The following is a 19,176-nucleotide window of genomic DNA, read 5'->3' as shown; positions in this document are numbered from 1 at the left end:
AGTCTAGTACATTTTTTCAAGAATGTATTGTCATGTGTTTTTTTTTCTTGAGATAGTTTGTTTTTGACCAATAAGACCATGTTCAAAGTTGGCAATCTCATTCTAACTTTAACAGAAATCAATAGTATAATGAATATTTTGCAAGATTTTAAATTCATTAAAATGACTGGAGATTGAAAAATATTGGTAAAGTTAAAACCTCATGGAATTCCAGCATTTTACAGCAATATTTTATCTAATCACAACAGCAACAACATTTACCCTCCACTCAACCCCAACATGCTTTAAGCATTCTAAATAATGAACATGCACTGACATTTACACACATATAGACAACCAATTAAAATTGATTTCTGAACTGATACACATATACATGTACATAATTAATATGGATTCATGGGGAGTAATCACATGATGACTCTAAAACAGTGGATGAAGTTACTTCCCTTTGTATACATTTGTTTTTCTTCCCACCTGCTGTTGTATATTACTGCTTCCACCCACCCCCACCCCAATTGTATATTTCTGCTCCCCCCCCCCCCCCCCCCCCCGCTGCATATTTTTCCCATAAACATAATCTACATCTTTTGCTCAAGATGTTTTCCAAACTTAAAACACAGGCAGTCAAATCTATTACCCCTCATGAAAAGTTCTGAAGCTGAAAATGATTCGAAACAATGACTTAATGAATGCATCATTCACTCTGACCAATGACCATTTTTCTTCTATGTCTGCCATTTAAAATCGTTTTCTCAAATGAAACTGATTTAACCGGTCAATCTTCTGTAATAAAATCAATAAAACAGTTTTATCTACTGTACTGTAGCCATTTCGGATTACCAGTGAACAGTGTGTGATATATAAACATTGCGGCCAATTCGCATTTTGTGTACATAAGACCTTTACACCATACCTTTATATAAAACTTATCACGAAATACTTTTACCAGTATATAGTACTGTAGGTTACATTTATATACACAGTGTTTTGGCTCATTCCTTCCTGCACATTCTATCAAATAAACCATCACAAACAGGACAGTGTTAGTTCAATGTCAAATAGTGTTATAACACCATCCTGTACAGCACAACTGCCAACGTGGACAGAGTCATTAATGCACTTGTAGAAACACTGACACATGATGCACCTCCTGCCGGCTGTGAGGGGCCTTTGTCCTTTTTGGTTGTGGTTGGCACATTATATGGTGGGTGCCTGTCAGAGTTTCCGCTGGGATTCCCATTTTCATTTCTGTCAGGATGGTACGGAACTGGGTCAGCGATGGGAGGTCTGTTGGTCCGATGTGGCTGGTATGTGACGATATCCTCATCATCATCATCAAAACCGTCTCCTGATCCGGACCCTGAGCCATCGATTCCATCATCCCCGCTCGCCTCCAATTTGTCGCCAGTTTTCCTGTCAGAATTGTCGCCAGTAGGACGATTCTTCTGTTGACCGCTACCCTCAACGTCATCAGTTCCACTACCCTCATGTACATCCGCATCCACATCTACAAACACATAGCAGCAAAAAATGTCAGTTGTGAAGTACTTTTGGCTTTTGTAATGATACAATTGTTATCAGAAAGATGATGAAGGGGCTAACTAAACAGTTTAAATACTTTTCATAGTTTATCAATAAATGTTTTTTAACTTTGATGTGCACATTGGCAGTCTCAAAATTAGAGCCAAAATCAGTTCCAGCTTCAAATTTTCCTGACTCTGTCAGATCGAAACAATCAAATAATGTGCATATCCTTAAGTTTTTGTGCATTACATAATACTACCCCCCAGCTCCAGTAACATACATTGTAACGATCAACTCACCGATCTCGGGAATGGTCCACTCCACATCGACGCCATGGTATGCGTTGTGCAGCTTGGTTGTGATGAGTTTGAGGTTGTAGATCTGTACAGAGACGATCCCATTGTCCTCCTGTACGTCCACCGTCACCTCTGGGTTGTTCACCTGGAACAAACGTCCGTCCTTCTGTACTGGGTGCACATACCTACAGAGACAGAAAGCTTTGGAATATATATGTGAAATGTATGGACACACTTTTATACACAAAATAAATGTTTTATGTTACATAAGAAAATTAGAAACTTCAACAATTATAACTATGACTTATTTTATATGACTGTTTTTCAATAACAATTATGTGTGATACACATAGTATGCGACCACATGATTTTCATGCTGTGCACTCTTATAAGATACAATGTTCCTCCAAGCTTGCATGTGTTTTGGCGTTCATAATGTCTGTGCTCCGAAAACATAAACCACAAGTTAAAAATGTTTTTGTTTTAAATTCTGTCTGTTCTGGTGCTGTTCTATTCACCACTTACCTTGACCTGTCCCGGCCGTTCCAGCAGTCATCTTCCTCCCCCTGCTCGGCTGCGATCCCCCCACTACATATCATGTACGGCAGCTGGATCCAAAAGTTCTTTGCTGCTTCAGTCTGAGGAATAAATATTCAAGCATAAGTCTCATATTTGAGATTCTTGGTTTTGATTCAAATTATGTAAATGTCATTTTTTCGTATTTACATTATTTTGTAAAACATTGTATGTACAACATGTTCTTATACATTGTATGTACAACATGTTCAGCCATGTTCATCCAGCAAACTGAACCCTTGCCTGCTGAATGACTCATAATGTTAATGGAACTAAATAAAGATGAACAAAATGTGGAGCACACCTGTTCAACAATATTATTTAAATGATTTATGGTTAAAGAAACATTGCTTAATAATTATTATATCAATGTGTGTTTTTCGACTGGAAAAAACTTTTTAGTATGTTTGAGCTTGTGATATAATTTGAGAGGTAAGTTCACAGTCTCTACAAAGAAAGCCTGTGAGTGCCTTTATCTACAATAAAAAAAGGTAACTATGGGTCACCTGTATACAATTGTTAAAATATTGATACTGAACAACATTTGTTAACTTCTGTCAAAAGCTAATAGACAAGGTTGCTACCAAGAAAAACAATCATGAGAATATACAACAGAGTTTCTAGGGATATATGTGAAACTAATGAAATCTGTATGTGAAATACAGTTGTTTTAAGACACGATCATTAATTGAGATTTGTTCAGTGTAATTCACCACAACAAATACGAACCCTTTCTTTGATGTCTTTCACCAGTTTATCAAGGTTAGTCCCGGCTGCAGTGTCGGGGCGTTCATCTGAGGTACTATGCCGACGATTCTCAAAGTTCATGTACTCTCCTGAGTAGAAATCTTCGTACGCGGAACCTGCACTAGCAGCGGCCTCACGCTTGTACTTAGTACCAGCGGGCTTCATACGCGGGGTCCCACATCCCTTGAATATCTGGAAAACAAGTTATCATTAAATTATAAGCTAATTGTAACACCTTCGTGGTAAACTTAAGGCTGTATTACTAATTGCATTTGCTAGGGTGTTCCAGTTAGCGTCAAGGGTAGCGCACTTGCTTCTCACCAAGACTTTACGGGTTCAATGCCCGGCCTGTGTGCTGGTGAGTTTGATTTGTGGTTACCAAGCTGAACAAGTGGTTTGCCTCCATGCACTTCAGTTTTCCATACAACACCAGACCCCACTCTCGCAATACATCTGGCCAAGGAGAGTGATTAATAAAATGTTAAAATATTTAAACTAAATGCTACAAATCGCCAACTGACGTAACCAAGGGCGCTATAGACAGATGCCAATGCTCATCTTTCAATGGCCCTCCACATATATCAGACCGACATACATTTTAGCCAAACTTATCAAACATGCTCTAGCTACACATAAATATTTTGTGATTTCTTGTGCATGTTTTTTTTTCTATCCTGAAATCTAACACTATTGAATTTAAAAGAGCTAGATTTTATTTCAGAAAATAGTCTTATCAGCAAATGGGAAACCCTGTAATTATGTGTCTTAAACTGAAAGCGAGAAGTTTTTTTCCATTAAGGAACCTGAACATTCTGAAATGATCTGGGAATGAAGTTCCTTCAATCTGTCATGGGAATCCCTCGAAATGCCTAAAGACGAGTTATTTATTTGTTATTTGCCAGGAAATCACATGCAAGCTACCTAGGCACATTGAAGTCCATTTTCTTTGTAAAAATTCATAGTGCATTATCTCCTTTATTAATTTCATTTTCATTTTTATTATTAACTTCAAATGCATTCTGCACCAAGTCCCTTATTTGTACTTTCTCCTTCACTTCAATGTAATCAATGGTGTTCAAACTTAACATGAGCCATGAAGATATCCCGCTAAATTTGGCTTATCTGTTTCCATAGCAACAAAATTACATGAAATTACAGACAGAAAAGGGAAATCTAGATGGTATAGTGAAAATTTCCCTTCTGATTTAAATTTAACCCCGCTTCCTTAAAAGAGTCATTTATTTTCACAGAAACAAGGAAATTATCCACGCTTTAGCCTCTGTCTATTTCTGAACCACGCTTCCTTAAAAGAGTCATTTATTTTCACGGAAACAAGGAAATTATCCACGCTTTAGCATCTGTCTGTTTCTGAAAGATGTCAAACATGGCTGCATCTTTGTTATTTGGCAGACTCATAAAATTCATTCAGATTGTTTCTATATCATAAATAAGATAACCAAACAATATAAGATAAGGTTTATTTCATCCCAGAGATACATGATAACAATGTTACATACCATTAGCTTTGTAGAGCCTTTGTGCAGACTGATAACATCAAGAATGATATTTAAAAAGATCAAGAGTGCCAGGTGAAAATGACTTAATGTTTGCCTGGTTTTTTTTTTGTCTCAATCTAACAATAAGCATACAATGACAATGTTTAGGCCAGAGTTATGTGTCTTGCCATACATGTGCATATAATTAGCTCAGGCATAATGTGTACAAGTTTTATTTCAATATATCGAACAATTCCTTAGTTAGTGCTATGGTTGAAGATTTTGCACGCCGATGCTTCAGATGACAACAACAATGACACCATAGCTAGGACAAAAATGCCAACAACAACAACAACATCAACAACACCAAGGCTATGACAATAACTCAACTTTTAATATTCAGTAAACAGATGAGGTTTTAAAGTACACCATTTTTTGTATACTATAAATTCCCCTTATCTAATGAGGAAAAGTAAACAATAACATGAAACATTTATGACCTAATGCTGCATACTTAACTGCAAGTTATTGTTTACGTTCCTTTTACTCTATCACTAAGTCTGAGAAATAAAACACAGAGACATACAACACAATGAAGTTGCATATCGAGAAACTCTGACAATCGGCAAGGGACGCACTGTGATTACTTTGATGTGTTCACTTATTGTCTGTCAAGTGTAATAACTCTGTATTTGGCATCCAATTTTGGTCAGTGTAACAATTCCTGGCAAGATTGTAATTGATTTGCATGGGAGATATTTGCCTCTACAGAAATAATTGCTAGTTTAAGACTAAGCCACATCGTTGATTATATTCTGAGATATATTTTTATCTGGTTGGAAAAACTAGGCAAGAAAATTGCTAAAATGAGATTTCTATAGCAGCAAATATTATAAATAATACTAATGATAATTTTGTGATCACATTATAAGTCTTGATGACATCTTTTATGTTGACTTGTCAAGTTAAAACAGAAATGTGAAATGAATGTTGACCTGTCCACTTATTAACTTCATGGATATCTTGACTTTATATTATCATAAGGCTAAGTTGAAGTTCATAGTTAATGAATCCAACATAAGGCATTTTACTATATTTGTCAACAAAATTAAGTCAACATATATCCAGTTTATATTTAGTGAACAAGTTGATAAAAACATAAAAAAAAGTGGACAAGACAACATCATCAGTGTATACAATATACGCTTCCGTAGTTTCCTTATGTGCTTTATGTTTCGTTGAAGACAAGGTAGGAATGTTTATAATTACTACAGTTACAAAATACGTTGTTGCTTGTGTTGTTTTTCCATTAATGATTCACATTTAACTGCCTTCAGAGTGAAATTTACAAGTGCAAAGGCACTTAAAAGTCTCATTTTAGAACTTGTAGATAAATATTTCAAAATATCTTGTAATTTTGACCTGGATAAAATTATACATATCACATTGATGGGTAACTGACGTCAAAACTCATACAATTTTTCGCCATTTAGACTCGGGGAAAAATTCCCCGGCATGCAGACATTCACCATGAACATCAGCGTTATTTTTGATTGCCCGATGTGAATGACGGAACATGTGTGCAACAATCAGCACGTAGGAAATATTTCTTCGCAAAAAACATAAAAAAAAAATCCACCATATTTTTTTTCGAGTTCCTACCTAGCTGCATTTTCTTAACTGATAAACCAATTTTCTGATAACATACGTTTTTCAGATCAACATAAAAAACAGTGTTCTCTGGTAATTTGTAGTCAGCGTCAAGAAACAATGACATATCTTAGGGAGATGTGTTGAAATGTGCAGGCTTATCTCGACATCTTGACAATATTGCCTAACAAATACCCCAAGCTTTCTCATATGTTGAAACATTTAGATTTTTTTTTTTGCAAAAATTGAAACTTAAACATGACCGAATTGATATGAAAATCAGAGTGTACCACTGCTTTAATACAACAAGAAAGTTGCCGTTGCATGATGTACAAATTAATTCACGGTTGTTAAATGTTTGCAAACTGCTGTAAAATCTTTCAGCTGAGTAAAACAGACATATGGAAAATGATTTATGTGTAACTAAGCAATTCTGCATTTCTTCAAGAGAGTTAAGAAAATAACCAAGGGCATAAACACATGCCCCAGACATATTTTTATTACTTTCGCTAAAACATATATCCAAGATGAAGTTAATTTCAAAATTCTATTTTGCTGAAAATACAGTTCTTCTTTTGAAGTTTATATTGCTAGACTTAGTCTTGATTTCGAAATTGGCCTTTCTAGATGCCAATAAATGCCAACCAAGTTTCATGTACATATATTTTGTATTTTTTAAGTTTATGAATGTTGACAGGTTTCGACACGGAACAAAAAAGAAAGTTAATTACTGATTACAACAACGACGACACAATGACTATGACAACAATGCTGATGATGACAACAACAACAATGACAAAAAGACTATCACAATACCTCCACCATTTTCCTTAAAAAGATCCAATCAGCTCAAAAAAGCATTCTGACTCTACTTACCCGTTCATTTACGTCGACCTGTCCCTCTTGGAAGTTCATGATGGCTTCGGAGATCTTCACATCTATAGGGTCTACGACGGTCTCGATGTTGAAGGGTCCCTCTAGACGCTGGGCTACCAGTTTTAGGGCCTCTGAAGAATACAAATTGCACATTAATTATGTAGGTCATAATCATTCTACTGTAATTTTTATTATTTCCAAACAAGCTGTTTAGTTTGTTTCAGTCTTGGCATTGGTGGAGTCAATCATGGTCGCATGTTGAATGGGGCCCGCTAGACTTTTGGCATCTAAAATGAACATCATAGGGCATAGAGATAATCATTCAGGCTCCAGCTATGCTAATATTTGACATTTGTTTCCAATATCTTCAAGTTGACTAAAGTCTCAATGTTGAAAGATCCGTCTCCCATCTCGCATGAGGGTCCGAAACACACATGATGTTGTTACGGTTATTGTTCATGATGTGCTGTTGTTCCTAAGCTAATATTTGTACATGTTTTTAGATAGTCTTCATGTTGATCAGATCAACCAGCACATTAATGTTGAATAGCCACTGTAGGTTACCAGCTTCAGGGCATCTGGAACATTACAAGAAGGGTCATAGTGTTATAACTACGGCCATGCTCTTGTTTATACTGGAGGTCTCAATTTACTAGGTGATGTTCATAGCTGCAGAAAAAATCCATGCAAACAGAAATGGTAATAAATACAACCACTAGAAGTACCACACCATCAATGTTAATTTACCCCTCTGAAACAAACATTTAAACAGAGGAGCCATGCATTTTATGGGTAACTTGTACACTGTCTGGTTTAATCATTTGCATGTTATTCTGATTAAGAGCCCAGCCCTTGCATCGATGATCCAGCATGTTGTTTTTTTGTGGGCGTCTAATAGATGTGTATCCTGCAAACACATTTCAGAAAAACACTCAAAAAGGCATAATAGTTATAGCACTTGTCTGTAACTGAACAGACTTCCTCATCGTTTATATCTTAGCATCTTTCCTAGAAAGAAGCAACTCGGATATACTAAAGCACAAAGATTATCTTTGGTCTATTATGAACGAATTAGGCCTAATTAAGTAATGTATATAGCAGGGGTGGGAATGGGTAAAAGTAAAATTAAATCCCTAAAAACTCCATGCCGGGGTCCTTGGGCCTGTGTGAATAAGGCCCCTACAGGGCAGCTTAAAATGCAAACCATACCAATCTTATACACAACATCTCTACATTATCATCAAAAGTGATATGTAAATTCTATTAATTTGCTTAATTTTGAAATCAAAACCTTTTGCAAAAAAAATCAAATATTAACCCACACAGAGTAAAAGAAAATCCACAGCATGTATTTACCATGCAATGTGCTAAGATGGGTGACCAGACAGTATTAATCTAACAGAACTGCCATTTACAATCGTAGGTAATCATTTGGAGGTCTGCAAGTTAAAAGAGCAAGAAAAGACAGGAACACATTAAGGTTACACTAGAGGGGAAACAATGTCTGCTGCCTTAAGCACTGTGACTGCTATGTGCTGTATTACATTAATCAATGTGAAATTATATGAGAAGATTTCACTCAGAAATGCTTTGATAATATTCTAAGCTAAGGCCGGAACAAAGGCCTTATATATAGTATACATGTAGTAAAGAAGGCCTATTTATAGTATAGTAACATTTAAGGCTTATATAATACTAGTAAAGTAACGAAGGCCTTATATATAGTAAAGTAACGAAGGCCTTATATATAGTAAAGTAACGAAGGCCTTATATATATAGTAAAGTAACGAAGGCCTTATATATAGTATAGTGACAAAGGCCTTATATTTAGTAAAGTAACGAAGGCCTTATATATAGTAAAGTAACGAAGGCCTTATATATAGTAAAGTGACAAAGGACTTATATATAGTATAGTGACAAAGGCCTTATATTTAGTAAAGTAACGAAGGCCTTATACAAATGTATATAGTAAAGTAACGAAGGCCTTATATATAGTAAAGTAACGAAGGCCTTATATATAGTATAGTGACAAAGGCCTTATATTTAGTAAAGTAACGAAGGCCTTTTCACTCCATAACATCTTTTAAAATATGAGAACCTCAGTATTTCCCATCCCTAGATTTTGAAATAGCTCGACCTTTTTGAAAGCTTTTCCAATCAAAGTTCTACACTAACTATTAATAGGGATTGTGAAAAGAAATGGTCCCATTTCTCATCATTGTTGGATATTGACTAATGCTGTTTTGTAGGACAGCAATAAGTAACTGAAGTGGCCCATTGTTTTATTCAAGTATAACAATCCTTTCTCGAGAGAGTAATTGAGTCAAGAAGCGAAATTAAGCAATATAGGAAGTACTTCAGCTATTACTCAACTAGTCACAGTGAAAGACGCAATTTAGATACAAAGCTTACAAAAATGCACCTTTAAAGATCTAGCTGTCAGTTTTTAACGAGGGGAGGGGACACAACATTCTTTGTTTTACCCATTTGAAAACGAATCTTTTTGACAGCTTACAATAGCTGCAGCGCATGAAAAATCTACACATCATCCATTTATGACAACATTCTTAAACTTGAATTGTGCAAAAATGACGCTTTACTGAGACCTGCAGTAAAACTCCAATTTTAGATAGATATGTATAACTTAATCCCAGCAGGATGGCATGAAAGACAGATATACCACCCAACCAATGTCAAATGCCGTGGATCATTATATTAAGAGTACCATTTTTGGTAAAATGAATACAATGTAGCATAAGATTAACCCTCAGACTGGGTCACAATGAACTGTCATCCCATACTGCGACTTATGAATAGGTCTGATACATCATTAAAAATTTAATTGCTTTGTAAGGATACCGGAGAGCTGGGAACAATGGAATACAGGTCATTTATGTGACAAATGTTAGCAAACTATAGTCAAAATTGCCTCACTGCTATTGTTAGAATGACGGGTTTAGAACAAAAGGTCTCCTCATCAGCCAAAGAGCATGACTCTGTAGATATCTGGGTTAAATTAGTTAGCAACCAGTGGTCTATGAGGTATTTAAGCAACGATCAGGTAATATAAGTTTCATTTAAAACAATGTCTAATGAAGCCTCAAATCTGACTTACATTACCAACTTACCTATATACCTACTTAACATTTATGCAGCTGAGCTGCTGTATAAAAATATGTTTCAATGATTTAATTAAACAAAATCTAAGATTAAAGTGATCGAGGGTGAAACCCCACCCCCTATCTGATAATCCTTCATTTTCATATCAAATCCTGCATGAATAACAAATAATATTAAACTATTTTGGGAGTCTGTACATGTATAAAATAATGCACAAGTTCAGTTAGTGCGTACCCCATACCATCCTGACTTGATATTCTGTCCCAAGTACCCAAGAATATAGGCATACCAGAAAGGGGTCTTTTAAACCATATTAATACAAGAACTGAGGACTAAGTAACTTAAGTATAAGCTCTAAGAAATTATGTTAAGCCATTGTTTATTTCTTTCCTTAATCAATTTTTTTTTTTGATTTTTTTTTATCAAAAATAAAATCTACATATTCATAACAAGAATGGTGTCTGTAAGATAAATATATGACTAACAGACTTGATGTCTATGAGATTTTTGAATCACGGGGAATTTCACAAGACTCGGTAACAATTGAAGTATGTTGATTGGTTTGAAGTTGATTATTGTATCTATAACTATGACAAGATTTCAAAAACCAGTCCTTGATTCTGAATTTGCACTTAATGGTCCACACTCGAAACCTCAATGACTACAAATTGATCTGAATGATTCAGAACAGTCAATTAAAATGAATGTAAGGCTATAGGGGTACATTTCAGTTATCTGCGCAATCTATCCACTTTAAAACATTCAGCCCTCTTTACAAACATGGTGTGTGGCTTTCAAAGCCGTACATGAACGTTTTTCATCGCAGCCATCTTACGTATGTTTTCAGCCCATTATAGAACAAAAGCCGGACTGATATTATCAAAAAATTATCTAAAACCGACTGATACTATCAAAGCATTATCTATCTGCTTGTCACCTACCATGGGTAAAGATTGATAAAGAATGTTTTTATAATTTTTTTGCCCTTTACTTTTTAACATGGTCTTTGCGACTTCAACAAAAATGGAAGTAATTATTATTCAACCTGGCAGATGTTTTAAAGATATATTCATACCTATATATATCCTGTCCATCATAATTTTGTATGCGATAAGCTTCGTGATAACAAAGAAAAAGTATGGTACATTAGCAGTGAATCTCCGTATGAGGAAGGACAGGTTAATGATAGTCGAAATCTGGTACAAAAATTGTCAAAACAATAAGCAAGAGTTATAAACCTTGATATACAAGTGTATTGTCTTTGGCAACATTTGTACCAAATTTCATTTGAATATCTTGAATATTTTAAGTTATGGCCAAGTTTCAAGTTATTGCACTAAAATACAACTACCTATTGTCGCAGTTGACCTTTTTTCCAGACAAGCTAAAAACTCTGACATAAAAAATAATTTCTGAAAAAAAGTGGACAAATGCTAATAATATTTTTACTTGCTGGACATAATATTTTAAGAACAGTATGCAAGCTTTTTAGACGAATATTTCATCCCAATTGCATTTCATCAAAGGATTCAAAATTAATTTTCGAAAGCATATGGTAAAGATTTAGGCCAACCTTCATGTAAGTTTGCGGAGAGTAAAAGGCCTTACACAAGCATGTCCTAATACTGTCAACGACAGATTTATAAACGACAATCTAATTTGAATGAAAATATATTCAGCAGCAAACACCGATTAGGTTTCTTTACATTGGGTTAAAATTACCAAAAACGACACTTAATACACCAGGAATAATCCTTTATAAATTTTATCACAGATAACTGGGGTCTCCGTTTCAATAGATGTCTCTTTATCTTACATTGAAGTAAGTCATCAGAAACGAGCTTGAAAATTTAAGAATGTTTAACTAACATATTTCACATCTAACAGGTAACTCAACTGTTATCAAACCATGTACCAATTAGAAATGATCCAACTATAAACCCCTAAAAGAAGAAATAAATGAAAAAAAATGTTACCCGTAACCTGTGTTGCAAATATTGCGAATTATTCATAGTATTATTATAATTACTATAAATATTATTGCTACTTGCAACATTCAATATAATTCTCTAATGCATTTCAGTATTACTTAAAGATGCTTGTGATTTTCATCGCTGCTTGTGAATTATTATTACTATATTTTATGTGTACATATTTGCACTGTTTTCAACAGTTCGGCCCGCCAGACTTACTTTGATGATATAGAACAGCAACTTAATAAATGTATGAATACTGTTTATTCTTCTTCGTTTCAAAATCCAAAAGTTATTTTATGATAATCAGTGTGGTCTTACTAGCTGAGACAAAATATAACTATAAAAGTTTTTGTTTCAAATGATATTAAACAAATAAAAACCACACAACATTTTCCCTTAATAAAAATAACTTTAATCAATCAATTAAACAATTAACAGTTTCCAAAGCAATTAAGTCGGAAATGACAAATCATTTTAATTACTTTTATTGCAATTATTTGTAATCAGATTACAAACATTAAGTGATTTTTTTTATTTCAGAAGTATAGAAAACAAATTGTACACGCATTTATTTGTAATTCACTCCCAACACTTTCTATAGTGCTCAATGATTAATGACGAAATTAACAGTGAAAATAAATATACAATCCGAATAACAGACATTAGGAAATACATTACTGAGGGATTGGATAATTACTTTATAACACAGAAGAATTGGATAATTACTTGAATTCCAAAGAATCCTATATTAAATAAGTATTACACATGCAATGTTTCCATTAATACCACAATTTATTTGCAAACACAATAATAAGTTTTTAATTCAGTTTTAGATTGGTTTTTATGTATCCATTCAATCATTTGCGTATTTTGGATATTTATTATTTTTTGTGCCATCAATCATTTGTGTGTTTTGTTTTTATTTTGTATACAGTCAATAATTTGTGTGTTTTTTGTGTGTATTTTTGAGTACTTTAAACAGGAATTCCACAAAGCAGATGTGTCCTCAATTGGGAGTTCCCATACTGTTTTAGTAAAGGTACCATTATGAGACCTTTGACCCCAACAGTCATCCACTGACCATAACCAATGTGCATTACAAATTTGATGACTCTACACCAAGCCATTCAAACATCACTGATCCAAAACAAAAGCGCCCATATTTTTTTATGTCACAATGACCTTATTCAAGCTTAAAAATTTACCCTAATATCCCCAAATTCAATAGGATCATCTACTGACCATGACCAATGTGCATACCAAGTTTGAAGTAATTGTAGCAAGTCTTGATAGGCAACACAAAAATGAGTATAAAGCAGTAAATGCACTGGCTTTCATATTTTCTGGGAAGCACAGAATTTTAACATGAACTCCCATGGTTAGAAAACGCACAACGTCATACATTATTTACTTGCTTATCGTTCAAAACACTTGTTATCAAACAAAAATCCAGTTTAATAGAAAACAAATGTAAAACGGAGATATAAAACCATTAAATCAATAGGGAATGCGAGTTTTGAGATAAAATCTACAGATTTACCAGTAATTTTGCATATGCCAACAGATTTTTAAATAAATGTGAACATTTTTAAATGTAAAATTATTTTGAAATGTCTAGAAAATCGGTTACAAATGCAATTTAATATCCTTAGCTGACATTATGCAATATGCTAGATTTCAAGATATATGCACTCTCACAACAGCTGCTCTGTCTTCAGTTTTTTGGTACAAACATCTGAAAAATTTGTTTGCAACACCACTGCATGTGCAGACAACACCTGGAAAAAAGAATCTGATTTTGGGCAATTAATGTGATAATTATATTTTATTTTTCCACTTATTTACTCTTCATGCAGAGAAATTAAAAGCAGTAATATAAGTATTATGTCCAAAAAATATTGACAAAAGTTGAAAAAGGGACAAAACCCATCAATTACTTGACCAGGTTGTAGTTACTTCATACACACTCATCATACAGCTAAACTTGAACTAGCTGCCATTTTCAACACGTGTTACAAGTTTCATGAGAATAATTGGAACAATTTCTAGAGTTACAATCAAAGTAAAAGCTTTTGCATGAGTTAGAACAGACACCCAGCAGGAAATGGACATGAAAACACTTTTTTTAAAATTATGTGAAAGCATAAAAGCCACATACAGTATAGGTCATTTATTTCATCTTTTTTCAGGAATTTCTGAGAAAATACCAGCCTACAGGATTAAATCAGACCGGGGAAGGCTAAAAGATAGAGTTATTAATAGTTTTTACAGGCATTTTATAGCTGTGGCCACACGCCTTGGGTATTAAACCTCATCTTGGATATCAACCCATCCAGAACTGATCTTTATGATAAATTAACACTATTTTTTTTGAACACGGTTACTGAAACAATCAACGAGAGGGGGAGGAGAAGCTTGTGGAAACATTGGAAGCAGTTTCAGCTTATCCTGTTAACTTTAGGTCTTTATGTAGAAAACATTACCGGTATTTGTCTTAGAACTTATATATAAATAAGTTCAGCCCTGTGTTTCACTTAGTGTTGGTGCAAATGACTCTACTAAGCCACTGGATATGTGTAAAACTGCTGAATTACCAACTTATTACAACCTGTGAATGATGACTGAAGTTGTTGGTTGCTTTAATGGGAAGCTTTCTTTATGATTAAAACACAATCTGTCCAGGAATTTGATCCAACGGTGGAGACATGGGGGTGAACACTAAAGAAAGGTCAGACACATCCATACACCTTACAAATAAATACACCAAAACACATGAATGAAGCTAATGATATTCTCCATCAGAAGTTCATTGAAAATCCATCAGAGGAAGGCATTTCCCACCAAAGGCCGGCCAACATGATGTATGACTTCTGGACATGCCTGCTTATACATGGCCCATTACCCTTATACATGACTGACATGGATTATAATTCATCCCCCAGAACATCTTAGGATGATATTTAATGTCTATTAATAAGCTCTTTTGAGTTTAGAAACTTTGCTGGAAAGCTATGAATATTTCTACTTCACTGTAACTGTAGTTTGATGGTGTGGTTATTCTGTGTTAGGGAGGGAGAGGGGAGTGGAAAGGGGGTAAGGGTACAGTTCTCTGGACCCATGGTCAATGTATTGTTCATTAGATATAATCCTGTTTAAAAACAACAGTAATACATTTACCTGAGTGGCTTTTACAATGAACAATGCACATCGAACCTCTCATTCAAAATTCAGAATGTTTTTTGTAATGTCTGAGTCATCTATTACACAAGACAAATCAAACTTACTGGACAGTAAAAAAATGCTGCTTTTTCATGTTTTTTTATGTTTTTTTTATAATAGCTTTATGCAACAGTGATATTTAAAATATGAAACTCATTACAGACATTAAGGTTGAGCCAGACGATTATAAAACCTACTGAGGGCAACAATTCAGACACAGTTCATATCTATAAAGCTGAAAAATGAGGTCAAACAGAATTATGAGAGGCTATAAAAATATTGCTGGATATTTGAGTTACCTGTACTTTGAGGGCAAAGAAATTATTATTATTATAAAATGGGGCAGGTGGGCAGATTTTATTTTCAAATTAAGGAGCATTTGGATTTTTAGAAATTCTAGGACCATCCTGTATCTCGCCAAAGATGAATGTTGTCAAATGAAAACTGTTTCGGGTTTTGGACATGAGCAGGCACTAGGATGTGAAACTAAATATTATTTTGCTATGGCCCTAAGCTTGAAAAACAGAATGCCTATGCTAATGATGATACTGAACAAACATTTTAGCCTTGGTTCAAACAGCATCCGCCAATGTTTGGTGCAAGACCTTTTCATGTAGATAACGATATTTGAGGAATTTAGGTGAGTATTGCATTGTGAAGCAGCTGTTTAGTTTCCTGATATACTTTAGCATCATTAGAAGGCGGAGATGTTTTGAGAGTTTCTACCCCCCCCCCTCGATTTTTGATCAATGCAAACAGAGAGTGTTTACCTGGATTGACACTTAACCTTACTGAACACTTTCATTTCAAAATATATAATGTCATAAATTCCACATCAAAATTAAATGAATAAAGGAAAAATGAAAGAGACCATGGTATGCTGCACCTAATGTTATGTGAAATAAAACTGAATGGAAAATCTTCTGACTGATTTGGGAGAATGTTTACACAAAGCAACATGGAGTCTCCCTATTTTCAGACTTTTCCCTCATTAAAAGCTCACCTTTGTAAACATACCTGGAACATTTTCTAGTAATTAACGGATTTCTGATATACACATTAATTTCTTTAATTCTATCCCACAGTCCCAGCACTTGGAGATAATTCCAAGACAGTGAAACAGCTCCAGACATCTGCTGAGAATCATTGTTGGTTTCTGTTGCTTTTTTGCAATTAAATCTCCCTAATTTTTTTTTAAGAATTCAGATACAAGAGCTCCTGTGAAGATAGAACTTTCTCAGTTTAAAGGTGAACAACTCAAGCAATACTTTAAACTGGAGTGATTAGTTTGGTAAGGAAAAGTACACAATGTCATAATAATGCAATAATTATGTGTACCAAATTTCATGCAAACATCTTTACCAATTTGTCAAATATGCCCACCAGATAACAAATGCATAGGGCCTTTGACAATTTGTTCAGTCAACAAAACATTTTATTATCACCCTTTGTTCAGACCACTTCAGACTGTTAAAATAAGCTAACTTCATAATTGAATTTAAAACAATTATCCAGTGCACAAGACGTTTAACAACATTGTTTACAATGTTACAAAATGAATACCAAAATCAATATTTAACCAATGATTATCTAGGCAATCACACATCATTTCAGCTGAAGGCAATTGAGAAAATACCAGACATTATCATTTCCATTCTTTAAACAATGAGAGATGAGAATTGAGGCATTGAAAAGTTGGCCCAGACTTCAAAGGCTATGGGTGGCAGGTGCATAATGTGTTTACTGGTGGTTGCCAAGGTCGGGAGAGGTCATTACAGGGTGGGGCAGAAGAATGAAGATGGTGGTGTTGGAATGTACTGAAATAAAGCACTAAATTAGCCAACCAGACAGACTGCCCCTTTATAAGGTGGTTGCCAAGGTTTGGAGAGGTCATTACTGGGAGGGGGTAGGATAGGACAGATGGTGTCAGCATCCTTTAATTTCAGAGAATAAAAATAAAATAAAAATTGAGATATTATATACTTGTTTGGTATTTTCTTATTATTGCTTTTACATTCAATTTTTTTCCTTATTGATTAGGAGACCAAACCTACGTTATCAAGGGGCATAAATTGATCAATATTTCACCCGGACCTTGCTATTCACATATATATATATGTTGTGTTATAGATAACTTCCTAGTCAGTACCGAATAAACTCTTTTAAGGTTTCCGAATCTGGTCAACATTTTCATTTTTGACTAGGGAAACCACAGCAAAGTTTCTTTCAAAAACAATTCAGCTAAACTTTTGGAACAGTATGTGTAAAACTGTAAAACTTTGTATCAGTTTGCTAAATCCATCAACAGATTTTGTGTAGTACTATTACAACAGTGACTTATAGCAAAACCAGATCATAAAACAAGTTAATGTTCCTTAGTAACTTGAGGAGACTATCAAATGTTTAACAGGACATAAATGTCATTAATTATAGAGAACCCAATCTATTCCACTTTAATTCTCCCACCAGGGTTTCGCCTTTTAAAACTCTGCACCCTGCTTTGTAAATAGCTTATTCAACAAACAAATGAATCTTATATCAAGAACATTTGCGAACAGCATGAGAATGTGTCTACGTCATCGAAATTGGACAGGAATTTATATAATGGGATCATTGACTGACAAAATAAATCCAGTATTTTCACCTCGATAACCCATATGAAAACTTGATACCAATTTATCCATAGTGCTTCCTTTGTTTGGTGTAATTTGAAGAAAAAAAATATAATAAATTCTTTAACCTGTATACAAGATTTTCAACAAAGACTAATACCTGTTTTTGAATTATTCACCAAGATGTTTTGAAATTATGTTTACAATTGGATAAAATGATAAAATATTTGAAGGACCCTGTTTGTATGTTAATGCTAGTCTACAGCTAAAATAAAATTGATAAAACAATCATTAAAATCCATCCATTCAAACAAAGGACTCTTTATCATAAACCCATATTTAAGGCTGTTCACTCATAAAACCCACTCAGGATTGCATTGTCATACAAAAAGGAAATTTCCCCGGACCACCTTAATACACAAGACAAACATGAAATGAAACATTAATGAAATTTTCAAACTATCTCAGACAATACTGCCCCAAAGAAAACATACAACATCTAAGAGGCATAATATTTCAGTCATTTGTACACTAATAATAGATTAAAAACCTCTTAAGGCTAGCCTTTAATCACAGTTTGATTGTCCACAATCACCTTTAACCTCATTGAAACCATACATTGCGGACTGAATACCCAAACATTCCACATTACGAAGCCCTTTTGTGGTGAAATCAAATAGCACCCTATTGGTCTCAAGTATATCACAGGTCCTTTATGGCTTCACGATAAATGTGCGACCCTTTCAACTTAAGAAATTGGCCGAGTGCTGAAAAGTCATTGACAAATAAAAGAACGAATGTTGGCATATTCATACGGAACTGAAGCGCAAATGTGCAACAATGCCACCTACAGGCAATATAAGGTCACCATCTGACATCTAAGGGCGTTTTATGTCCAATAATGGGCTTATGATGACCACTGTGAAAGCTTAGATAAACAAACAAACTTTTGTGGTTTTCCTGTTTGGTTAAAAGGCAGACACTCAGCTTTGGTATTTACCATACTTTTGGACAAGTCAAATATGGTTGATCGCAGTCGTTGTTATCATTAGTGAACTTTACAGTCTACATGTTGCTGACTTAA

General features: G+C 34.4%; 1 protein-coding gene across 1 annotated transcript in view; it reads right to left on the bottom strand.

Annotated features, from left to right (window-relative positions):
* Positions 1-553: 553 nt before the first annotated feature.
* Positions 554-19,176, bottom strand: part of LOC128219797 (glypican-6-like) — a 53,157-nt gene continuing 34,534 nt past the window's right edge. Inside the window, exons 5-9 of the mRNA XM_052927834.1 lie at positions 7,166-7,296; positions 3,126-3,335; positions 2,346-2,458; positions 1,824-2,005; positions 554-1,507 (exon numbers count right to left, since the gene is read on the bottom strand). Of these exons, the coding sequence (XP_052783794.1) occupies positions 1,065-1,507; positions 1,824-2,005; positions 2,346-2,458; positions 3,126-3,335; positions 7,166-7,296 (1,079 nt within the window). The 3' untranslated portion in view covers positions 554-1,064. The remainder of the gene's footprint in view (positions 1,508-1,823; positions 2,006-2,345; positions 2,459-3,125; positions 3,336-7,165; positions 7,297-19,176) is intronic.

The sequence above is a fragment of the Mya arenaria genome, chromosome 15, assembly GCF_026914265.1.
Source record: "Mya arenaria isolate MELC-2E11 chromosome 15, ASM2691426v1".
In the NCBI taxonomy this organism is placed as follows: domain Eukaryota; kingdom Metazoa; phylum Mollusca; class Bivalvia; order Myida; family Myidae; genus Mya; species Mya arenaria.
Note: the sequence above shows the minus strand (reverse complement) of the source record. Positions and strands in the feature narration are given on the sequence as shown.